Raw genomic sequence first — 26,079 nt, 5'->3', positions numbered from 1 at the left:
CGGCGCAGAGGGCCGAAACAAACCATTCTGCCCACCGAAGATTGCCAGTTACCCACAGGACTCAGGGAGGGGGTCTAAAAAGAAGGGAACCCAAGGGTACAACCGACCCAGTAGGGGCCCACGTTCACTCAAAAACCCTCCAGGGGGAGAGGCGGGACAGATACTCACCATACTAGGAACCAGGCGGGCACTGCTCCATAGAAAATCTCGGCATCAAAATGTGGGGTCTATCGGAATACTGCAAAGCAGGCCGAGACTTGGTTGTATGAGAGGCGTTTTACTCACAGGACATCCCCTGTGCGGTGGGGCTATGTCTAGTACAAAAGGAGATTGGGTGAAACGCAAAGAGTCTTGCACCTGGAAAGCAATCAACTAAGGCCGCCGCCCACGAGGTGATTGCATAATTACATAATGATGTAAAACAGAAAACATTTTATTAGGCACTTATGCCTTGAAAGAACAAAATTATACAAGGGAGAGGATGTGGCCCATCAACATGATAAAATCAATTTAAAAACAACAAGCACACATGATGGATCGTCATGGACTGGAATGAACAATAAAGGGCTGATGTATATAATTCAGACAGGTCTAAAATAGCTGCACTGACTGAAACACCTGGATGATCACTATCCCAAAAGGTCACAGCAAATGGCTGTGTGAAAAAATAAATTCACGGAGGGTGATAAAAATGTATACCCAAGAAAAACCGATGGTCTAGCTGAGAAGAGGACCTGTGTGTGGTCCTTATTGGGAATGGAAATAGTTAAAGTGCACATATGTCCTTGATGACAGTTATAATGTGGCTGGGCGATCCAAATGACCAAAGGGTATTGAGTAGTTCCCAGAGTGGACAAAGGATAAAAAACAATGATTGTAGATGTTAAGTTCCATGTCCACTTACAATGCTAGAAGGTTATCTTGGTTGAAGATAGTAAATGACCGCAAATGATAATGCGGGAATGTCCACCTTCAGCTCCGTATTAGTGACCAATTGGCCATAGTATTGTATGTAAGTAGTCAAGGATGGTGAATGGTAATCATCCACAATGTGATGTGGGTGTCGTACCTGTGTATCACAACGGAGTTCCGTAAATGTCCATACCTCCATGTACAAGTCCAAGGGGTCTGCCGGCAATAGCGTTCCTCATCCGGCGTTCTCCTCCCGCGCTCACTCTACAAACTTCCTGGTTTCTGCGTACAGGTCCGTGAGTGGCGGCCTGACGTCATGTCCGGCATAGAGAGTGTAGAGGCGGGGGAACAGCCAGGAAGCCGCCATGCATCAGTCCCAAAGTTGCGGAGGAGACAGATCCAGTATCAGTGGGCAAATGACGCCAACGTTGACGCGTTTCACTGACCAGACGTCAGTTTCTTCAGAGCTGAGGGTGGGGTAGATTGTGTTCCATATTTATAGTGGTGATCATCAGGTTCATAAATCAGGTGCAGGTGTACTCATTCTGCTGGAGCTCACAGATGCAAACTCCCTCCTTTTCCACTAGATGTCAGCACATGATACAAAAATGAACTTGGCCAGCTTGTGATCAGCCTAACTGACTGCACAACAGTTGTTAGTGGTAATGCCACAGTTGTCTAATGCTCCTCCAGGGCATTCCATTGGCCAAGAACACCCCAGCTATCAGACACATTTGAGCTCTAGCACAACAGTGGGCTGTACTCTGCACACAGGCGGTAGGTGACTCTCGAATCTTACTTTTACCAAACAGGCAGATAAAAAAAGGGGAGGAGAGACAAAAGGAAGAAATTGATTACGATAAGAGTAAGAAATAAGGAGAAGGAAGGTGGGAATAGGTTGAAGGGTAGAAAGGTTAAAATGCAATGAGGCGGAGAAGCAAAATGTAGATTGTAAAGGAAGGAAGGGTCACTTACCTGTAAGATTATAAATGTGGCAGAAGAAATCTCCTGGAGATTGCAGCATGCACACTATAACCTCTCTTTCCTGGCCAAGTGGGAGCTGTGTCCATGCCAGCTGTGAAGGTTCCCTGTGTGACTCTTCTTCCTTCTGGACAGTTGGAACAGAGTCGCCTGCAAATTTATCAGCCTCTGCTAAACCAGCAGTAATAAGATGTTGTGACACAGCCACTGGAGGTGTAGATGATTCGTCAATCAAATCCAAAGTAAAAGTGCCATCAGACTCTGAAACCACTACAGCTGTGAAAACCTTGTTCAAAAGAAGGGTGCCTATTGTATGAATAGCTTCTGAGCTCCATGTTCCTGATGGAGGTTTCACACCTGTGACATAGAAATAATTTTTTATAGATTCACACAGTCTGCAATGTTCCCATCACTCAACACATTGAAGGTTCTGGGAAATTAGGCCAAAGAAATAGCCACCTAAATCAGTATGACCCAACTTAACAGATAATGGTCACTTACCGGACAGACAGCACTGGATAGCGTGAAAAGGAGTCTGCAACATATCAATGTCGATGGGACGCAGTCTTGATACATGCAGAGTCTCTGTGTTGCCAAAATCTAAATATCGGACAAGCACTGTGTCTTCTGATATGTGTTTTATAATGCTAGCTCTGTACCAATTGTTGTCTGCTGCAAAAGGTAAAAGGCACAGATTGTATAGAGGTATCACTTTCTGCCAAATCACTTAAAGATGAACTTCAAACTGCTTTAAAAAAAAAAAAAAAATCAAATAATGGAGCTCTGAATTAATTTATACATCATGAACAACTTTACCTCCGGAAGGTTTTACCCCCCTTTATGACCAGGGCATTTTTTACTCTTCAGCACTGCTCTACTTTAACTGGCAATTGCTCAGACATGCAACACTGTACCCAAACAAAATTTTGTTTCATTGTATTCATATAAATAGAGCTCTCTTTTGGAGTTATTTGATTACTACTGGGTTTTTTATTTTTTGCGATATAATTTAAAAAAAAAAAAAAAGGAAACAAAAAAAAAAAAAAAAAAAAACACAAAATATTTTATTCACTTCTTAATAGCTATCACTGTGCTTCTAGGCATTGATAAAGCCTTTGATATTTTTATATATCCATCTCCTGACTTGTGCCTGTCCAAAGCTTTATCCCCAAGACCTTCTGACAGTGCCTTGCCAGCCATAGTTAATGGTTTGCTTCAGAGACTGAAATGCTTCAGGAAAGCTCATCTCATGCCGAGATAATCAAAATGATCACAGCTGATCACACTTGAAAGTCAAATGACTGTGTGCCATTGAGAAGGTGATTCGCTACACCTGATTAAGTTTACAAGTAATTTCTTCTGACATGTTGGTGTTCTATCTTTCAATTGGATGTTATAGGTTGCACTGAGTAAATACAGTTGGAAAAAACAAAAACTGTGTGTCTTCATTTCAGGCCGCAAAGCAACAAGAATAGAATTTTTGTAAGAACTTACCGTAAAATTATTTTCTCTGAATCCTCTGACAGACGCAGCCTCTTTCAAGTTTCATCACAATTGGGTAATAGCGCCCTCTGCAGGGGCAGGCTAGGTAGTGAAACTTCATTAAAAAGCTTTAACTAGACACACCTTAGGGACTGTCCCTCTCGACATTACCCTCAGACACTTCGAGCTTACTAATAAGTTTCGTAACAAGCAGTACAGGAAGACAAACAACCCCAAAATAAAGGGGCGGGGGCTGCGTCTGTCAGAGGACTCAGAGAAAGGAATTTTACGGTAAGTTATTACACAAATTCTATTTTCTCTTACGTCCTCTGACAGATGCAGCATCTTCCAAGTTTCATCACTATAGGGATGTCCCAAAGCAGTGCAGGTGTGAGGGGTGGGAAAAAAAGCAACCAACAGAACGGTAACGTGCCAACAAGGCCAGAACAAAACGTGCCCAACAAGGCAACAAAAGCTAAACCAACAGGAGCTAACCCCAGAACAACAAATTTACCTAAAGAAGAGAAAACATGTCTTCAACAAACCGCAGTGCTCACAACTTTGCGGCCAAAGGAAGCATCCGAGGATGCCATCAGGTCAATCTTGTAGAATTTGGTTAAAGTGTGCACAGACGACCAGGTCACTGCTTTATATACCTAAGCCACAGAATCCTGATGGCAAAAAGCCCAAGAGGCACTCACGGCTCTAGCAGAATGTGCCCTCACAGGGAAAAGGGGGCACCCGACTGTGAATAGGCCTGAACAATAGTCTGATCCATTTTGAAATGGCTGCAGCGGACGCAGCCAAACTCTTCCGAGGTCCCTCAGGAAGGACAAACAGGGAATCAGACTTCCGAAAGGATACCACGGTCGACAGGTAAACCGTGATAGCCCTAAACCACAGCCAAAGAATGCAAGGCAAATTCCTTGGGACGCTTAGGCTTCGCACAAAGCAAAGGCAAAACAATATCTTCATTGAGGTAGAAGGCAGACACCACCTTAGGGAGAAAAGATTGGTAGGGTCGCAGAACAACTTTATCCCTATGAACGACCAAGTAAGGCGAACGGCAGGACAGAGCCGCCAATTCAGACAATCTGCGAGCAGAAGTGATCGCCACCAGGAAAGCAACTTTCTGGGGCCAACAAAGGAAGAGGTATTTCTCTGATGTTTTCAAAGGGAGGTCGTTGCAAAACGGACAAACCCATATTCAAATCCCACGGAGGCAAGGGAGCCCTCCGTGGAGGAGCCAGATGACGCACCCCTTGAATAATGGTGTGAATAGGGGAATTAGTTGCCAAGGGACGCTGGAAGAGAATGGCCAAGGCCGACACCTGACCTTTAATCGTGCCCAACACAAAACGCTGTTCCACACCTTTCTGCAAGAAAGCTAGGACCCTCGCCACTGAAAAGAAGCGAAGATGCAACACTTGTGACTCACACCAGGCAATGTACACCTTCCAGGTACGATGATAAATTTTCCAGGAGGTAGCCTTCCGAGCTCACAGCAAGGTAGGAATAACAGCATCAGAGAAACCCCTCTCTTAACACCTAGCCTTCAACCGCCATGCTGTTAAAGCCAGAGATCGTAAAGCAAGATGGAAGATCGGCCCTTTAGACAGCAGATCTTCTCTCAGAGGTAGCCACGAGGGAGACTCGACGACCATCTTGACAAGGTCTGCGTACCAAGACAGGCGAGGCCAGTCTGGGGCCATCAGAATCACTTGCACCTGTTCCAAAGCCAACCTGCGGAGGAACCTGGACAACATTTGAATCGGGGGAAAGGCATAAATCAGCTGATACTGGTGCCAAGGCACCACCAATGCATCCGTTGCATCTGCCAGAGGATCTCGAGCTCTGGCCACGAACCTTCCCACCTTATTGTTGAGACGAGACACGAACAGATCCACGTCCGGAGTCCCCCACCAGGCGCACAGGATCCATTCCCCCTGATCCAAGGACTGACAACTCAAATAGTCCCCCTGCCAGTTCTCCACTGGAACGACAGAATCTCGGCCACTTCCTTGGCCGCTCGGCACTCCTGATGCCCCTTTGGTGATTGATGTAAGCCACAGCCGTGCATTGTCAGGTTGAACCCAAACCGGGCGACCGCGCAACCAAGTCGCCCAATGGAGCTGGCAAAGTTATCGCCTGAGCTCCAGAACATTGATCGGCTAGGATGATTTCTCCGACGACCACGTCTCTGGGCACTAAGAGTGTCCAGTACTCCACCCCAGCCCGTCAGGCTGGCATCCGTGGTGATCACCGTCCACTAGGGCAGAAAGGACTTGCCCTGGTTCAGAGTGGGTGACAGAAGCCACCAAGAAAGTTCCGTCCTCGTGAGACTGCTCAAACAAACCATTTTATCAAAGGACAGGGGATTCCTGTTCCATTTGGCAAGAATCTCTGCTTGCAGAGTCCTTGTGTGAAACTGGGCATACAGGATCATCTAGAAAGCTGAAACCATCAGCCCTAGGGACCTCATGCAGGTCCGCAGGGAGGAGAGATTGTTGTCCCTGAGGGACCTGATGTTGTCCTGCAACGTCTGGAGTTTTTCCTCTGGGAGAAAAACCTTTGCTTGAGCGGAGTCCAGGACCATTCCCAGATACTGCAGACGTACTAACGGAGTCAGTGCCAACTTCTGGAAGTTGATGGTCCACCCGAACTCCTGGAGCGCCTGAACCGTGACTGTCAGATCGCCTGACAGCGTGGCACACGAGCTCACCCTCAACAAGAGATCGTCCAGATAACCGAGGACGGTAATCCCCTTCTTGCGCAGCAGAGCTAGCACCGGGGCCAAAATCTTGGTGAAGACCCTAGGAACCGAAGCTAGGCCAAAGGGTAAAACCACAAATTGAAAGTGCTCCTCTGCCACTACTAAGCAGAGATACCGCTGATGACCTTCGTAGATAGGGATGTGCAGATACGCATCCTTTAAATCGATGGGAGGCCAGAAAATCCCCTCGACTTAAAGATGCCACGACCGACCGGATGGATTCCATCGGGAACTTCCGCACAAAGCGGTTGAGTGACTTGAGGTCCAGAATCGGACGAATCTTGCCCTCCTTCCTGGGCACTGTGAAAAGGTTTGAAAAAAACCTGCAAAACTTCTCCCCCTGTGGAACCGGGACAATAACGCCATGAGCAAGAAGATCTTGCACTGCCCCCTTGAGAGCCGTCAGGCGATCGGGAAACAGACGGAGATGTGATGGAAAGAACCTGTCTGCGGGGCGAGATAGAAATTCAATCTTGTACCCTGAACGAATCTGGTTGTGGTTCCTGAAAGAAACGCAGACGTCCCCCCACCCAAAACGGGTGAGAGCATCCCTTCATGCAGAAGAGAACTGGGCCGCAGAACCGGACTGACCGGCCTTGGGCTTCCTAGATCAGGGCTTCTTGTTACTGCCGGAGGCCTTGAAGAATTTTCCCTTTTCCTGCGCCAGAGGAACGAAAGGGCCCCACCGCGTGCGGGGTGATTTACTCTTCACGGATTAGGGCAGGAGGGTACTCTTACCCCTTGCGAGACTCTGGACAATCTCATCCAAGGAGTCCCCAAAAAGGCGATTTCCCAAATAGAGGATATCAGATACAGTATTTTTTGAGATATGGTCTGCCGACCAGCTCTTCAGCCATGCCATGCGGCGGAGTGCAATCCCCACCGCAGACAATCTTGCGACCAGGGGAGCCTCGTCCGGGGCCGCGTCACACAGATACACCATGGCCTGGGCCATTCGGTCCATGAGCTCAATGAGATTCGGTGGAACCGACTCAGCCACCAAGTAGCACCTAAGCACCTTAATCCATTCCGTAATCGTCTGAAAGGCCAGCACTGAAGCGAACACAAGCTTGAGGAGTGAGCCCGTCACCAAGTACATGTGGCGGGAAAGTGACTCCACGTGCCTATCCATCGGGTCTTTAAATACCGCTGAGTCCTCCACGGGAACTACCGTGGATTTATTCAACCTGGAAACAGTGTGGTCCACCTTAGGTGACACCATCCAGCGATTGGACACAGGGTCGGCAAAGTGGTAACGCACCGTCAGCAAGTGCTTAACACGACGCCACTGCTCGTTCACGATATTGTGAAACACCTCGGGGCAGGGGAAAACCTGACCCGACTTCTGGGCTTTGCGGGACCCGAATGAAACCTGCTTACCTGACAGGGTGGGCTCATCATCAGGGCTCATCATCAATATTCAAAGTCTCCCTAACAGAGCGAACAAGTGCTTCAACTAAAGCGTGTTCCCGCGCTGCAGCGGAGGACGACTCCTCCTGCTCCACGTCTGAGTGTGCGGACAGGGATCCCTCAGGAAGGGCAATGTCGGTGTCAACAATGTCAGGCTCTGAATCAGAAGACGGAGAGGGCATCGGCCATTTTTGAACATTACCTTGTGACATCATAAGATCAACTTAAAACGCCAAAGTTTCAAAGGCTGCAGATAAAGAAGCTAAGGAAGGTGATCCGGAAGTCCCGGATGCACAAACAAGCTCTGGGGTGAAATTGTCACCCTGGGACTCCATATTAGCAGACATATAAAAAAATGGTACACTGGCCCTTGAAATCGCAATTTTGGTCCGTACCGCGATCCCGCGCTGCTGCTGGAGTCCCCCTTTATAATGCTAAATGACTAAGCAAGCAATGTATCTAAGGAACGATGCCCAAAAAGCAGTGAAAACCCCTTATAGTGCCAGAGATATAGAAAACAAACCGCTCTCCACGCTTCTCTATAGCAAGTGAAAAGATGGCAGGAGGAAGTAACAAAAATTACTGGAGGCCGAACAGTGCCCTGAGCCAAACAAACATGGATGCCAATGAAAATATATGGAAAAAACACAAGGGAAAATGGACGCTGCCCTTACAGTGCGGTTGCCCACGTCGAGGGTGGCGCCGGAAAACTGCGCCAAAAGCACAGGTTATGGAAAAAATGGCTGCTGCCCTTACACTGATGCAGCCAGGCATGCCCTTACCCAAAATGGCGGCCGAAAACGGCGCCTACAGTCAGGAGCCCAGGCCACCGCGGGAATCCACTATAGGAAGCCCCCCAGGACAAGGTAAGAGCCTCCCCCCCCCTCCGCAGTAAGCGCCGCTACAGTGCCCCCATAAGGAGCAGGGAGACAGGATCCATCCAGACACCACAGATGGCAGCTCTGACATCCCCAGGAGTAGGCCCACATCACCCCCCCCCCCCCAGAGGACTGTCCAAGGGGGTAGAATCACTTCCCATACACTGGACCGCGGGCTCCGCTCAGATGGCGTCTTCATGACGAAACTCTTAGAGCGTCACTGCATCAATTCCGCCTTTCTGATACACACTTTAAGATCGCGCAGAACGCATAGCGTTCCGGAAGCCCCACAGCGTGGCCGTTCTCCCGGCTTTTACTCTGTTTTGAATGCCCAATGTTTTTCATTTAAATGTGAGTACTTATTTCATTACACTTTGATCATTTTAAAATACAGTACTGTACTATATGAGTTTTTTCTGCACATATGTTACCCGGAACACACATGGGATTTTGAGGTATACAGTACACGATCCCCAATACTGTTTACATCCATCTGCTAGGACCCTTACTGAGGCCACAAGTACCTGAGGAACCGCTTGATTACCAGGGAAAGATATTGGAGCCATAATTTATACAGGCCCATTACCCCTGAAGGGGTACCTACATCTGGTAAGTGCGGTCCTGGGCGAGTGGGGAGCACTTTGACCCACCACACCGGCCACACTTAAGGATCCACTGGAGACGTATAGATCACCACTGCTGTGAAGTCACACCACTATTAATTGCACTGAAGCACCATTTGTCATGCGATTTGGGACTATTATCTATTATCACACACCACCCTGCACTGGAATTTTTTAGTTGTGCGATTTGGACTTTACCTAGTTTTGCAATTATTAGTTTCACATATTTAATGTTTCACATTTTTTCCTTTGCAATTATTTATCTATTTTCACTATATTATGGACACTAATGTTTCTGCTTGCACATCCGTTTTTAGAGGTTTTTTCTTAATATATTGAAGCACCTTAGCACTTTGGATTTGTAATTTTATCACTATTCATTGATTTCTAACTTAATCTCTCAGTCATCTTAACATATTTGCACATATTTACGGAATATCACACCAAAAGTAACTCATTTATGTATTTATTTTTCATATATTTATTGTATGTGTGAAGTTTGCATGTGCTCTTCATAATTTAGGGTGCATATATTTATCTACCTCATACAAGGCTGACTTGACCTTGGTTACCAAAAGGCCTAGGATTGTCTTTCTTTTTCTATTGGCAGCGCCACCCACCTCCCTATATTTTCAATTCCGCTCCGATACAGCTCGCCTCCCACCCTGAGTGGGGGTGCTATCAGCCAAGAGGGGACGCTGAAACACAGGGCGTTCCAGGGTTGATGTGTCCCGGTGAAGAAATTTCTCCGCAGGCTCGTCCACATCCGTCGGGGCACCGTCGTGGCGAGGCCTGGGCGGACAACAACCTGCGCACACTCATAGGCCAGGCTGGGGTACCATAAGGATCTAGATTATCCAGTGCGAAGCCCAGCCCGGCTGTCACTTGTAGTTCTCCAGGAGGATCCCCGACTAGCTAGCGTTCGTAAGAGAAATAAAATAAAACATTTTTCAAAGAAAAAAAGAAAAAGGAGACCGGAGTCCCTGCAAGTCTCCTAGGTCCTACTCTTGAGCAAAGCAGCAAGAAACTGATTAGTAAGCTCTAACTATCTGAGGGGAATGTTGAGAGGGACAGCCCCTAAGGTGTGTCTAAAGCTTTTTAATGAAGTTTCCCTACCTAGCCGGCTCCTGCAGAGGGTGATGAAATTTGGAAGATGCTGCGTCTGTCCGAGGACGTACGAGAAATGTGATTTTAAAGGGGGGGAGGGGGGGGGGTTGATTTTTTTTCTATACCTCCTGCATATTAATTGGTTTGTGTAAAAATAATAGCGTCTACAAACTATGGTATATGTACTAGAATTTACACAGCTAGAGATGTCTTACTGATAAGCGACTTTTAGTGTGATTGTGATAGGGTGGCGGACAATCTGGTGTTAAAACTATCTAGGAGGGTCAATGACAGTTGTTGCTATTGACACTAATACTGTGATCAGTAATACTGTACTAATGATACTGGCTGGGTAGGGGTTAAAATCTAGGGGCAGTCAAGGAGTTAACTGTGTACTGAATATTGTGTAATGTGTGTTGCTTTTACATTACCAATTGGCTGTTTTTTCTACCTGCAAGGCAAAGAAAAAGCTAGATCGCTGTTCTCTGTACACAGAGTTCTGGGTTTTTGTAAACGCGGAACTGTGTGAGATTGATGATAGCCGATAAGCTAACTTCAGAAATCATTGGCTCGGATCAGCTGCCAAAGTTATGCTGTGTCCAATCACAGCACATGTTTGCAAGGGGGCGTGAGCATGTGTGCCCGGAATGCATTTTTGTTAAATGCATTCTGTGCAAGTACCTGAATCTTACGTGATATTACCCTCTTTTAGTCACTGTAAAGCACAGCGAGAGAACTGAAAGCATCACAAAAAACAATTGACAGCAGCACCATTTGTCTTCTTAGATTTGCACATCCTTTGACTCTGTTTTAGTCTACCTGTTGCTATCTCAACTCCCAAACGGTCTCCCTGCTTCAGAAATCAATTCATTACAGGGCTCTGTCTTCTTTTGCACACTCAGAGGCTGGGATACAGTATGGCACTTGAAGGATGGAAACTTTCTTTATGCTATCCAACTCTCAACACAAAGATCTGATAGGTGTGTGATCGTGCTGAACCAATGTAAGCGAATTCAAATAAATACAAATAATGTTAATCTTCCTCACAGAAGTTTAGATTAGTCTCAAAATAAAGAAAAAGTTACTTTATAGAAGGGAGAAAATGCACATCTTTTACAAAAAAAGGTCCTTTTATACGGGCGTTCCGTTTTTCATCTATCCATTGACGGATGAAAAACGGACTGCAATGCACTCCTATGGGTAAACAGATGATCATCCATTCCAATATTATACATAGGTACACAGGTTTTCTTAACCCCTTGGTGACTGAGGATAAAACAAATGTTAATGCCTGAAAACAAATTTGACGTGCTTTTCTAAAACTGTACATATTTTTGCAACTATTTATGTGTATGAAGGTGAATCATACCTAGTTTTTTTTTTTTTTTTTTTCAGGACAAACTCGGTTTTCATTTGGTGGTAAAATTAATGGATATCATTTTATCTTCGATTATTAAAGAAAATCTGGTTCAAAATAGGACATCCTCAGGTTTGTGTGGTGATATCTAGATGAAGCCTTCCGCTACAGGAATCAAATAGATATCTTGTTTTCAGCCACTGGATGGCTCTTACAGGCAATGGGAGGGGAGTTCCCCAATCAAGCGGCGCTGGATTACCATAGAGTTGGCTTGTGGCTATCTTTATGACCCTCGAAGGACAGAAGTGACATCATTACGTCCCTTCCAGCTCTGGCAAATGTAAGCCATGTCCTTTTTTTCCCCTGGAAAGCCAAGATCAAGGTTTGCTTTTATTTATCACATGCTTTCCAGGGTAGAGGAGAAAAACTCAGGGACAGTGAACGAAATAAATATAATAATAATAACAATAAAGAAATACTTTAATGTGCACCCGTCCCCTCGTGCTCGCACGCAGAAACTAATACATAGGTTATGCTCGCATATGTAAACAGCGTTAGCACCACAGGGATTGACCGTGAACATTAGAGCAATAACTCTAGCACTAGACCTCCTCTGTAACTCTAAACTAAAGAGGAGATTTCTTTTAAGTAAAAAAGTTTGGCGCCATTTCACCAGTGTTTGCAATTTTAAAGCGTGACATGTTGGGTATCTATTTACTCTGTGCATTATCCTCTTTTATATTTTACCAGAAATTGGGTTACATATTGTGTTTTTGTGCATTAAAATTCAAGTGTATTTTTTCCCAAAACAATGTGCTTGAAATTTTGCTGCGCACACAGTATCTCGCAAAAGTGAGTATACCCCACACATTTTTGTAAATATTTTATTATATCTTTTCATGTGACGACACTGAAGAAATTGCACTTTGCTACAATGTAAAGTAGCGAGTGTACAGTGAAAATTTGCTGTCCCCTAAAAATATCTCAACACAGCCATTAATGTCTGAACCGATGGCACCAAAAGAGTACACAACTCTAATTGACAATTTTTAAATTGGGCCCAAAGTCTCCATATTTTCTGTGGCCGCCATTATTTTCCTGCATTGCCTTAACCCTCTTGGGCATGGAGTTCACCAGAGCTTCACAAGTTGCGACTGGAGTCCTCTTCCATTCCTCCACGATGACATCACGGAGCTGGTGGATGTTAGAGACCTTGCTCTCCTCCGCCTTCCATTTGAGGATGCCCCACAGATACTCAATAGGGTATAGGTCTGGAGAAATGCTTGGCCAATCCATCACCTTCACCCGCAGCTTCTTTAGCAAGGCAGTGGTAGTCTTGGAGGTGTGTTTGGGGTCTTTTTGTTGGAATACTGCCCTTCAGCCCAGTCTCCAGAGGGAGGGGATCATGCTCTGCTTCAGTATGTCACAGTACATGTTGGCATTCATGGTTTCTTTATGAACTGTAGCTCCCCAGTGTTAGCAGCACTCATACAGCCCCAGTCCATGACACTCCAACCACCATGCTTGACTGTAGGCAAGACACACTTGTCTTTGTACTCCTCACCTGGTTGCTGCCACACACGCTTGACACCATCTGAACCAAACAGGTTTATCTTGGTCTCATCAGACCAAAGGACATGGTTCCAGTAATCCATATCTTAGTCTGCTTGTCTTCCGCAAACTGTTTGCAGGCTTTGTGCATCATCTTTCTGGAACGACAGCCATGCAGACCAATTTGATGCAGTGTGCGGCGTATGGTCTGACTACTGACAGGCTGAACCCCCCACCCCTTTAAGCTCTGCAGCAATTGCTGGCAGCACTCAGTCTATTTCCCAAAAACAACCTCCTGATATGACACTGAGCACATGCACTCAACTTCTTTGGTCGACCATGGTGAGGCCATTTTTGAGTGGAACCCGTCCTGCTAAACCACTCTATGATCTTGGCCACCGTGCTGCAGTTCAGTTTCAGGGTTTTGGCTATTTTCTTATAGCCTAGGCCATCTTTATGTAGAGCAACAGTTCTTTTTTTCAGATCCTTAGACTTCTTAGCCATGAGGTGCCGTGTTGAACTTCCAGTGGGCAGTAGGCACCAGGGAGTGCATGGCCAGTGATTGCTGAAAAAAGCCCGCCAAGGTCGACAGCTGGCCCTTGATGGTACACAAGGCGAACTTCTGCTCGTTGAAGGAAAAATGCGGGCCACAGAAAGAGAACGAGGGTGAACATCAATCGACTCACACAGCGAAATGTGCGCTTTCCACGTACGCAGGTAGATCTTACTAGCCTTCAGCAGTCTCAGAATCACCAACCTTGGCAAACTTCTATCCTTCAGCACCTGGCTTCCAACAGCCAGGCTATCAAAGCCAGCAACTGCAAAGCAAGATGGAAGATCAGCCCTTGGGACAGCAGAGCCTCCCAAAAGGCAGTCTCCAAGGGACATCTGCAAAAATCACACTAGGTCGGCGTACCAAGACCTGCCAGGCCAGTCTGGGCCACTAGAATGACCAGAAACCCTTCGGCCTCAATCCTGCCTATAAGCTGTGGCAGAAGCCTGAGAGGAGGAAAAGCCACGGGGCCACCAGAGCGTCTATGGCATGCCAAAAACCTCAGTATCTTTCTGTTGAGCAGGGAGGCCAACAGATCCACCCCAGGGGAGCCCCACCGAAGAGACATCTGATGAAACACATCCGGGGAAAGGACCACTCCCCCTTCGTCCAACGCCTGCCAGTTTTCCACTACTGGAATATGTGTGGTGGAGGGGGCCAAAACTAAGCTTACTGCCCACCAAAGGATGCCGACTACTTCCAGGGCTGCCAACACACTCTTTGTTCCACCCTGGTGAATGACATAGGCCACCCCCCATGGCATTGTCCAACTGGATCCGTACCAGCAGTCCCTGGAGATGATTCGTCCAGAAATCCAGGCAAAGCCTGATCGCATGAAGTTCCAAAGTATTGATCGGTAACATGGACTCAAATAGTTATATATATGAAAATGTGCAAATTCAATCTGAATATATTTAACTGTGCAAATTTAGTCCAAAAAAGGGACATGGAGATAGGCATCCTTGATATCGATCGAGGCCAGCAGGTCCCCCTGCTGCAAGAACGCCACCACTGACCGCAGGGGGACTCCATGCAAAATTTCTGGACGAGCACAAAGCGGTTCAGAGATTTGAGGTCTAAGACTGGACGAAATTTGCCCTCCTTCCGTGGAACAGTAAACGGGTTCGAATAGAACCCTCAAAAGCGTTCCTGATGATTAACTGGTACAATCACGCCTTGTGACAGCATATCCCAAATCACTTCCTGCAGCCCGCAAGGCAATCAGGGGACAGCTGAAAATTGGAGGGAAAAAAAATCTGTCTGGCGGATGGGAACGAAACTCTAACTTGTACCCGGACTGAATTACCTCGTGGACCCACCTGTCATGCAACAGTGAGGTCCAAGGATCCGGGAAGAAACAGACAACCCCCCCCCCCCCACCCCTGAAGTGGGTGGGGGCAGGGGATTTCGGCTTACCAGCCCACCATTTCCCTGATCCTTTTCCGCCCGAAGTCTGTATGGTTGTCTGCGACAATTCCTTTCTCTGAGTCCTCCGACAGTCGCCGCCATCTTCATATTCGTCACAATGGGGTATTAGACTTTGCTCCGTAGGAGTAGCTAGGCAACAGAATATGTCAATATTAAAGCTTTTAACATATCCCCACCCCAGGGGGTGGTCCCCTCAGTCTATACCCTCCTGCTTCCTGCTTCAGTTTCAGTGGAATAGCAGTAGAGTACCTAAACCCCAAAAGAGGGGCGGGGGCGGCGACTGTCAGAGGACTCAGAGAAAGGAATTTTACAGGTAAGATTTTACAAAAAATCCATTTTCTCTTACGTCCTCCGACAGTCGCCGCCATCTTCATATTCGTCACAATGGGGACGTCCCAAAGCAGTGCAAACATGAGGGGTGGGAAACGCAGCCGCGCCTAAAGGCAACGCAGTCTCCACATCAAGAAAGTAACCTTACCAAAGGAAGGAAACCAGCTGGGCAACATGAGAAAAAATTTGCTCAACGGGAGCAATAACCCAGGAAAAAAACAAATAACCCAGGGATACAAAGAAATCCCAAACAGCCCAAAGGACCAAAACCAGGGACCCTAAGGGACCGCCGCACTAAGAACCTTGCGGCCAAAGGAAGCATCTGCCGATGCATGAACATCCACTCTGTGGAACAGAGTGAAGGTGTGCACGGTCGACCAAGTCGCCGCCCTACACACCTGGGCCACAGAAGCCCCATGACGACAGGCCCAAGACGTACTCAGAGATCTGGTAGAGTGCGCCCTCACAGGCATAAGGGAAACTTTTCCCCGCAAAGCATAGGCCTGTTCAACGGCCTGTCTGAACCAATTGGCGATGGCAGAAGCCGGCGCCGCCACGCCCTTCCGAGGACCCCCGGAAGGACAAACAAAGAATCCGACTTGTGAAAAGATTCAGACGATTTTAGGTAAACCCTAATCGCCATGAACAGCATCCAAGGAGTGCAACACCACCTCCTCCGAATGTTTAGACTTCGCGCAAGGCGAAGGCAAGACAATGTCCTCATTGAGGTGAAATTCCGAAACCCTCTTCGGAAAAAAAGAAGGGTTAGTTCGCAAGACCACCTTAACCAAGTGATTGACCAGATACGGACAATGGCAGGACAGGCTGCCAGCTCCGACACTCTGCGAGCCGAATTGATCGCCACCAAAAAAGGTGACCTTCTAGGACAACAGACAACGAGATCTACCCGATCCGTTCAAAAAAGAACCATGTTGTAACACGGACAGAACAAGATTCCAGTCCCAAGGAGGCAGAGGCACCCTCCTAGGAGGGACCAGATGCCCCCGAACAAAAGTGCCAATCAAGGAGATAGATGCCATAGGAAGTTGAAAAAAGAACGGCCATCGCAGACACCGGACCCTTGATCATAGCCAGCGCCAAACGCTGTCAACACCCTTTCGAAGGAAGGACAACACCCCAGACACCGACCACGGGCGAGGTGAAGACCCCCTGAACTCACACCAGGCAAAATAGGCCTCCGAAATACGATAAAAGACCTACCCCGAGGAAAACATTCCTCGCGTCGATCAAAGTGTGAATGACCTCAGGGGAGAGACCCCTATCCCTCAGGGCCTCGGTTTCAACAGCCAGGCCGGCAAAGCCAGCGACTGCAAAGCAGGATGAAATATCAGCCCTTGAGACCGGAGATCTTCCCGAAGAGGCAGACGCCACGGGGCGTCGACCGCCAAATGCACGAGGTCTGCGTACCAGGACCGGCGAGGCCAGTCCGGTGTCACAAGAATCACCGCGGTTTGGTTCCGAGACCAACCTGCGAAGGAACCTGGGCAGCAATAGAAACGGTGAAAACGCATACATCAGTCGGTACTGATGCCACGGAACTACCAACGCGTCTGACGCGTCTGCCCGAGGATCGCGTGGCCTTGCCACGAACCTGTACACCTTGCTGTACAGACGAGACGCGAACAGGTCCACCTCCGGAAGACCCCACGTCGCGCACAACATCTGGAGAACACCCGGACGGAGGGGCCATTCCCCCTGGTCCAGGGACTGGCAGCATCAGATAATCCGCCCGCCAGTTCTCCAACCCCTGGAATGTGAACCGCCGATATCGCCGGGACATGCGTCTCGGCCCAAGACAGAATATCGGCCACTTCCCGAGCCAACCGGGCCCTCTTGGTGTCCCCTTGGCGAATGACGTAAGCCACCGCCGTGGCAATGTCCGTCTGCACCCGAACCCGAACCAACGTTGAAGGAAGAGAATCATCGCACGCAATTCCAGAATGCTAACCGGAAGGGAGGATTCCCCCTCCGACCAAGTTCCCTGGGCGGACAGAACGCCCAGAACACCACCCCAGCCCGACAGGCTGGCATCCGTGGTGACCACCGTCCATGAGAGAGGACGAAAAGACTTGCCCCCTGACACCGGCGGGGACAGGAGCCACCACAGAAGAACCCTTCTGGTGCGATGGCCCAATGAAATCCGGATCCAGAGATCGCGGTCGCCCGTCCCACCTGGACAGGATCTCCGCTTGGAGACCCCGCGTGTGAAACTGGGCGAAGGGAATCGCCTCGAAGCAGAGACCATCAATCCCAGACATCTCATGCACGTCCGAGTGGACGAGGACGGAGCGTCCCTGAGGGACCTAACTTCCTTCCTGAAGAGTCCTGAGTTTGTCGTCCGGTAGGAAGACCTTCGCCTGGACAGAGTCCAGAACCATTCCCAGGTAAGGGAGACGAACCGATGGGCACAGTGCTGACTTTGGAAAAGTTATCGTCCAACCAAACTCCTGCAGAGACTGCATCGTAATGGACAGAGCCTTCTCCAGACCCTGGCTGGTCGCAGACCGAACCAGAATATCGTCCAGATACCCTAGGACAGAGACGCCCTGGGCTCTCAACAAAGCCAAAACTGGTGCCCGCACCTTGGTGAACACCCGTGGAGCCGAGGCGAGACCAAAGGGCAACGCCACAAATTGGTAGTGATCCTCCGCTATGGCGAATCGAAGGTACCTCTGGTGATCCTCGAAATTCGGGGTGTGAAGATACGCATCCTTCAAGTCGATGGAAGCCATGAACTCCCCCGGAACCAGGGCAGCCACCACCGACCGCAGAGATTCCATGAGGAACTTGCGCACCCGCACAAAACGGTTCAGCGCCTTTAAGTCCAGAATCGGACGTACCTTGCCCTCCTTCCCGGGCACGGTGAACAGATTGGAATAGAACCCCCGAAACCTGTCCCGATGAGGCACCGGGACCACCACTCCCTGAGCCCTCAGGTCCTGCACCGCTAGATGCAGATCCCGCAAACGCTCCGGGGACAGTAGAAGATTTGAGGGAAAAAATCTGCGCTCCGGCCTATAGAGAAACTCGATCTCGTAGCCAGATCGAACGATTTCCTGAACCCACCTGTCCCGAACCCGGGACAGCCATGGCTGAAGGAAACCGAGCAAGCGTCCCCCCACCCCAGAGTCAGGTGAGGGCGCCCCTTCAGGCCGCACTGTTGTGGGCCGATGAACCGGACTGGCCGGACTTTTGCTTACCAGTCCACGGCTTCTTACCAGGAGCCGTCTTAGCCTTGTGGGATTAGGGTAAGAGCGTGCTCTTACCACCCGTGATCCCCCTAATTAACGTATCTAGGGACTCACCAAAAAAGGCGAGAACCATCATAGGGCAGATTAGCCAAGGTCTTACGCGAAGATTGGTCCACCGACCAACACTTCAACCAAACCAAAACGGCGAAACAATACCGCCACACCATGTACACGTGCAGCCAACGGAACCATATCCAGGTCCGCATCACACAAACACATGACACCCTGGTGGATTTGATCCACCATATCCAAGGTCGCCTGGAGGGCAGAATCAGCCACCAGGACGCGATTAAGCACCTGCGTCCAGCTCGCGACAGCCTGGACCGCCATAAGTGAAGCAAATAAAGCTTTCAGCATAGAACCCATAATAGAATAGGCATGACGGGCAAGGGACTCAGTCCGTTTGTCCGTGGCATACCGGAACACCGGGATATCCTCAGCAGGAATCGCAGTGGGCTTATTCAGAACCGCTATCGCGTGATCCACCGGAGGTGGGACACACCAACGCCCATCAGTAGCGGGCGTAAAAGGATAGCGCAGCTTAAACCTACTTGGTATAGCAAAAGGCTTGCGTATATTACGCCAATGTTCCTTTACAGCGCATTGAAAATCATCAGTGCAGGGAAATACCTGCGATGTTTTGCGTCTTTTCTGCGTCCCATAAGCCGCCAAGGCAGCAGGAGGACAAGGTTCATCCTGTAAACGCAGTGTTTGCTTGATAGAAGCAACCAATTCATCCATGAGTGCAAGCTCTTCAGACGAGCCAGGGGGAGAAATATCAACCCCCTCAACCTCAGCCTCCATTTCTGACCCTGCAAGGTCCAGGGAGGCATGGGACCCCGACAAGGAGACCCCAGCAACAGCAGCCCCATCACCAACACCCTCTGAATCAGAGGAAATTGAAAACTCTGGGCATTTGAGGATTGAGCAGCCATCAGCAATTGCACCTGAGTCGCAAGGCAAGCCACAATCGCAACCAAATCCCCCCCCCCCCCCCCGAGGGGGAAAACCGCAGTCCCCTGGCTTCCCACCAATGTGACAGGAAATTTGCTTTCCTGAGAATCCATGCCCCAAAATGAGTAAAATAAAATGGGTGACCGCCCCTTTAAATAAGGCGCTGCGAACGTAGCCCACCGCCACACAAGCACACCCACACCAGGGACCCCCAAAGGGAGAAGTTATACTCAGGCAAGGATACAGAGAATAGAGGGAAAAAACCTGGAGAGACCGCTGCTGCTGCTGGCCAGATCGGTGCTCCTGTAGAAAAGGAATTGCTGATATCCAGGGCGCTCCATTAAAGCCTATGGGAGGCTACAAGAAAATGGCCGCCATGCATGTGTACCCTGCGGCCGGAGTGAGTACAGCCAAAATGGCGCCGAAACCGCCGCTCCCCCACCTGGTCAGCGAGTTCCAGGGCAGATGACGGTAACGGGGTTACCGTCAGTGCCTCTCTCAGAGCCTTTACCCATTTAAACAAAGTCTAAGAGGTGTCGGGATAAGACCTCAATAAGTCTGTCAACCGGATCTGGGAGAGATGAGGATTCTGCCACCAGTAAAACCGTGGCCTTGTGAATACCGCAAATCTGGGGGTCCACCTGAGGGGGGACCATCCATTTGCGTACGATCTCTTCCTCAAACAGGTAGCGTCTAGCCTAACATTTAGGAAATGCAAGTGTGCGATTAGGTCGCCGCCATTGTTCCTCCAGTAAGGCGGACAAGACTTCGGGACAAGGCAAATCCATGGTCGATATCTTTGCCCTGAGGGATCCAAAGGATACCGAGGCTCCTTGCGAGTTAGAAATTGCATATGTGATTTTTAGGGTGTTCCTCACTGAGGATATCAAAGCATCTACCAGCGCCTTTTCGTGTGCCAAGGCGGCTGTGGAAACCACCTCTTCCGTGTCAGAAAAGCCTGAATGCGAGAACGCATTCTCCAAAAGGGGGTCTGTGTTGCCGGCGACCATATCAGCCTCAGAATCCGAGGTCTGGGATGAGACAGGCGAGGGCCGAGGGCATTTCTTAGTAAATGCTGCCGCAATAACTTTGTCCATTTTTCTGGACATTTCTTGCATCACAGACAAAGTCACATCATGAGCATTAAAAGCGGGCCCAAGCGATACATCAGGGGCTGCAGACAAACTTGGGGAATCCATGTTAGACATATGGCCAAACAGTAGGATTGCACAGTAAAAATGTAAAGAGCAGACAGGGAACAGGGAAACACTGCACCGCAAGGGGTTAAACAGTAGCTTCTCCTGAAAACAGGAGCAATGGCCTAAGAGGGAGCAATCCGTGCCCGATCGCCAAAGATTAACGCCCCTGAGGCAAAAAAGCACCACAGGTATCAGCAAGTCCGCCACTACTGGCATGCACTGCCCCTTTAAGAGGCGATCACGATGCAGGCAGCGCTATTCCGGGGGATAATCCTAAGCCCCCCTAAAGGCCTGAAACTCCACAAGTAGAAAAGGTGAAGGTCAGGTTAATTAAACTCCTCCAGAGTAGTTACCACATGGAGAACACAGCAGGGTCCATCAGCAGCATGGAGAAGAGAAGGTAGAAGGAAACACCCCCGTTTTGTCTCCAGCTCCTGCAAAATGGTCACAGGCATTACAGTGATAAGGATACCCAGGCAGGCTGCTGAGGCCTGTTAAGGCTGCAGGCCACGGCAAAATGGCGGCTTCGCGCCGATGAGCACGTGACCTCGGGCCCAGTGAGGCCTACCATAGTAACAGGCCTTGGCGCGGGTCATCCCAGTGGAAGAAACCTCCCTCCCCCAGAGGTAGCGGTATAAGGCGTAACCATGTACCGCCCCTCCCCCCCCCACTACCCGGTATAGCACCTGAGGCGGCTTACATAGGGGACACCCCACTAAAAGTGTCCCGGTGGTTCGGAGCCCAGGGTAGGGAGAGATTAGGGTAGGAGGGGAAGGTCCCAGGTGACCCCTCATTGTGGAGGTGTGTGGTAGGAGCTATGGGTACCCGAGGGTCCTACTCACCTATGGAGGAGGCCAACATCCGCCCCAGGCCCGCTAACCACATGTCAAAGCCTTTGGCTCTACCTGATCACTCCTAGTGGGAGGGGCTTATTACCCATCCGCCTGATTTAAAGCCGCAGGTACGTCCGTCGGTGGACGAAAGAAAAAATAATGCAGTGTCACTTTAAAATTGTCCTAAAAATGCAATCGCACCGATGCACTAGTGGTATTGCAAGTTCCAATCAAGCACAATCTGTTAGAAGAATGAGTGAGGAAAACCTACAAGGAACCCCAAAAACATAACCAAACCGCTCAGGAGGCTTGCTGGAAAGTTCTGTTTAACAGAAAGTAAAAAACAATGTGATACAGGAAATAGAAAAATGCCTGGATCATTGCCAGATTTTTAGTGTCATGCCATTTGCTTGTCCAGCGATCGTGGACTACAAAAAGATGGCTACCCTATGCATTCCTATGGGGAACAGAAAATGGCTGCCCATGCATTTCAATGGGAAAAAAATGAGCATGAATCTACAGCAAAATGGCGGCCCCCACGGTGTGCCATGCGGTCTCCCGGACCCCAGACAAAAAGCATCGGAGACTCCCTAGGAAGAGACCCCACCAGGACAGTACCCCCCCGCAGAAATGCTGCAGCGGCCGCAATATCTCCTCCCCCCCGGTAGGAAACTACTATGGGAAGGGGGGGGGGGGGGGGAAGAGACAGCTGAGAAGGGCCTGGTATATCCGAAAGGTCAGGGGAACGGAGGAATGGCCGAGGGACCGACTATTCCCCCAGGAGGGGGTCCACGTCGATCCCTCGGCCATTCCTCCATTCCCCTGACCTCTCCGATATACCAGGCCCCCCTCAGCTGTTCCCCCCCCCCCCCCTCCCATAGTAGTTTCCTACCGGGGGGGAGGGGAACAGCTGAGGGGGGCCTGGTATATCCGAGAGGTCAGGGGAACGGAGGAATGGCCGAGGGACCGACTATTCCCCCAGGAGGGGGCCCACGTCGATCCCGAGACCGCCAGAGAATTGGGGGGAGGGACAGCTTTACTCAATATACCATGGTATACGCCACTCCGGACAGACAACCTCCCACCCAGGATGGGGTGCTGTCAGCCAGGGGGTATGCCCCGACTCAGGGCGCTCCAGGTTGATCGCGTCCCAGCAAGACGGTCCTCTCGCAAGCTCGTCCCCTTCCATCGGGGCTCTGGCGTGGCAAGGCCTAGTGCTGGACTATAACTTGCTCAAGCTACCTGCCCAGGCTGGGAGACCTTAAGGATCTAGATTATCTAGTGCGAAACCCAACCGGCTGTTGCTTGTAATTCTCCAGGAACTCTTAATTAGTAAATAAAAAATTACATATAACAAAAGTTTCCCAATTCTATAGCCAAGACCGGAGTCCAAGCAGGGAACTAGGTCTTACTCCTAAAATACTAAACTAGGCAGAAACAAACTGAGGGCTGTAGCAGTGTGTGGGGTTACGCCTCCATAGGCGTGGTAAAGCTTTTTCCTGTCTAGTGTCCTACTCCTGTAGGGGGCAAAGATAGAGAAATCCCATTTTCTCTTTCGTTCATTGACGGACACAGCTCCTCATCTTCTTGACTATGTGGGACATCCCAAAACAGTATCAAAATATGAGGGATGGGAACAGCAAGAAAAAAATGAATTTTTGTAAAATCTTACCTGTAAAATTCCTTTCTCTGAGTCCTCCAACAGTCGCCGCCATCTTCATATTCGTCACAATGGGGTATTAGACTTTGCTCCGTAGGAGTAGCTAGGCAACAGAATATGTCAATATTAAAGCTTTTAACATATCCCCACCCCAGGGGGTGGTCCCCTCAGTCTATACCCTCCTGCTTCCTGCTTCAGTTTCAGTGGAATAGCAGTAGAGTACCTAAACCCCAAAAGAGGGGCGGGGGCGGCGACTGTCGGAGGACTCAGAGAAAGGAATTTTACAGGTAAGATTTTACAAAAATTACGTTTTCTCTTACGTCCTCCGACAGTCGCCGCCATCTTCATATTCGTCACAATGGGGACGTCCCAAAGCAGTGCAAACATGAGGGGTGGGAAACGCAGCCGCGCCTTAAGGCAACGCAGTCTCCACATCAAGAAAGTAACCTTACCAAAGGAAGGAAACCAGCTGGGCAACACGAGAAAAAATTTGCTCAGCGGGAGCAATAACCCAGGAAAAAAACAAATAACCCAGGGATACAAAGAAATCCCAAACAGCCCAAAGGACCAAAACCAGGGACCCTAAGGGACCGCCGCACTAAGAACCTTGCGGCCAAAGGAAGCATCTGCGGATGCTTGAACATCCACTCTGTGGAACAGAGTGAAGGTGTGCACGGTCGACCAAGTCGCCGCCCTACACACCTGGGCCACAGAAGCCCCATGACGACAGGCCCAAGACGTACTCAGAGATCTGGTAGAGTGTGCCCTCACAGGCATAAGGGAAACATTTCCCCGCAAAGCATAGGCCTGTTCAACGGCCTGTCTGAACCAATTGGCGACGGCAGAAGCCGACGCCGCCACGCCCTTCCGAGGACCCCCGGAAGGACAAACAAAGAATCCGACTTGTGAAAAGATTCAGACGATTTTAGGTAAACCCTAATCGCCATGAACAGCATCCAAGGAGTGCAACACCACCTCCTCCGAATGTTTAGACTTCGCGCAAGGCGAAGGCAAGACAATGTCCTCATTGAGGTGAAATTCCGAAACCCTCTTCGGAAAAAAAGAAGGGTTAGGTCGCAAGACCACCTTAACCAAGTGATTGACCAGATACGGACAATGGCAGGACAGGCTGCCAGTTCCGACACTCTGCGAGCCGAATTGATCGCCACCAAAAAAAGGTGACCTTCTAGGACAACATAGACAACGAGGATCTACCCGATCCGTTCAAAAAAGAACCATGTTGTAACACGGACAGAACAAGATTCCAGTCCCAAGGAGGCAGAGGCACCCTCCTAGGAGGGACCAGATGCCCCCGAACAAAAGTGCCAATCAAGGAGATAGATGCCATAGGACGTTGAAAAAAAAAACGGCCATCGCAGACACCTGACCCTTGATCATAGCCAGCGCCAAACGCTGTCAACACCCTTTCGAAGGAAGGACAACACCCCAGACACCGACCACGGGCGAGGTGAAGACCCCCTGAACTCACACCAGGCAAAATAGGCCTCCGAAATACGGTAAAAGACCTACCCCGAGGAAAAAATTCCTTGCGTCGATCAAAGTGTGAATGACCTCAGGGGAGAGACCCCTATCCCTCAGGGCCTCGGTTTCAACAGCCAGGCCGGCAAAGCCAGCGACTGCACGGCAGGATGAAATATCAGCCCTTGAGACCGGAGATCTTCCCGAAGAGGCAGACGCCACGGGGCGTCGACCGCCAAATGCACAAGGTCTGCGTACCAGGACCTGCGAGGCCAGTCCGGTGTCACAAGAATCACCGTGTTTTGGTTCCGAGACCAACCTGCGAAGGAACCTGGGCAGCAACTGAAACGGTGAAAACACATACATCAGTCGGTACTGATGCCACGGAGCTACCAACGCGTCTGACGCGTCTGCCCGAGGATCGCGTGGCCTTGCCACGAACCTGTACACCTTGCTGTACAGACGAGACGCGAACAGGTCCACCTCCGGAAGACCCCACGTCGCGCACAACATCTGGAGAACACCCGGACGGAGGGGCCATTCCCCCTGGTCCAGGGACTGGCGGCATCAGATAATCCGCCCGCCAGTTCTCCAACCCCTGGAATGTGAACCGCCGATATCGCCGGGACATGCGTCTCGGCCCAAGACAGAATGTCAGCCACTTCCCGAGCCACCCAGGCCCTCTTGGTGTCCCCTTGGCGAATGACGTAAGCCACCGCCGTGGCAATGTCCGTCTGCACCCGAACAGGACAGCCCTGCAGCCTGTCCGGCCAACGTTGAAAGGCAGAGAATCATCGCACGCAATTCCAGAATGCTGACCGGAAAGGGAGGATTCCCCCTCCGACCAAGTTCCCTGGGCGGACAGAACGCCCAGAACACCACCCCAGCCCGACAGGCTGGCATCCGTGGTGACCACCGTCCATGAGAGAGGACGAAAAGACTTGCCCCCTGACACCGGCGGGGACAGGAGCCACCACAGAAGAACCCTTCTGGTGCGATGGCCCAACGAAATCCGGATCCAGAGATCGCGGTCGCCCGTCCCACCTGGACAGGATCTCCGCTTGGAGACCCCGCGTGTGAAACTGGGCGAGGGGAATCGCCTCGAAAGCCGAGACCATCAATCCCAGACATCTCATGCACGTCCGAGTGGACGAGGACGGAGCGTCCCTGAGGGACCTGACTTCCTTCCTGAAAAGTCCTGAGTTTGTCGTCCGGTAGGAAGACCTTCGCCTGGACAGAGTCCAGAACCATTCCCAGGTAAGGGAGACGAACCGATGGGCACAGTGCTGACTTTGGA

The 26,079-nt window shown here is 49.8% G+C and overlaps 1 protein-coding gene across 1 annotated transcript in view; it reads right to left on the bottom strand.

Moving 5' to 3' along the window:
- The window catches only part of TDRD1 (tudor domain containing 1), a gene marked incomplete at both ends in the record, with an annotated part of 265,551 nt that overhangs the window by 107,332 nt on the left and 132,140 nt on the right, over window positions 1–26,079 (bottom strand). The window contains 2 exons of the mRNA XM_082268836.1: window positions 1,888–2,250; window positions 2,395–2,565. Coding sequence (XP_082124962.1) covers window positions 1,888–2,250; window positions 2,395–2,565 — 534 coding nt within the window. The remainder of the gene's footprint in view (window positions 1–1,887; window positions 2,251–2,394; window positions 2,566–26,079) is intronic.

The sequence above is a fragment of the Pelophylax lessonae genome, assembly GCF_965119305.1.
Source record: "Pelophylax lessonae genome assembly, chromosome: 9".
Classification (NCBI taxonomy): Eukaryota; Metazoa; Chordata; class Amphibia; order Anura; family Ranidae; genus Pelophylax; species Pelophylax lessonae.
Note: the sequence above shows the minus strand (reverse complement) of the source record. Positions and strands in the feature narration are given on the sequence as shown.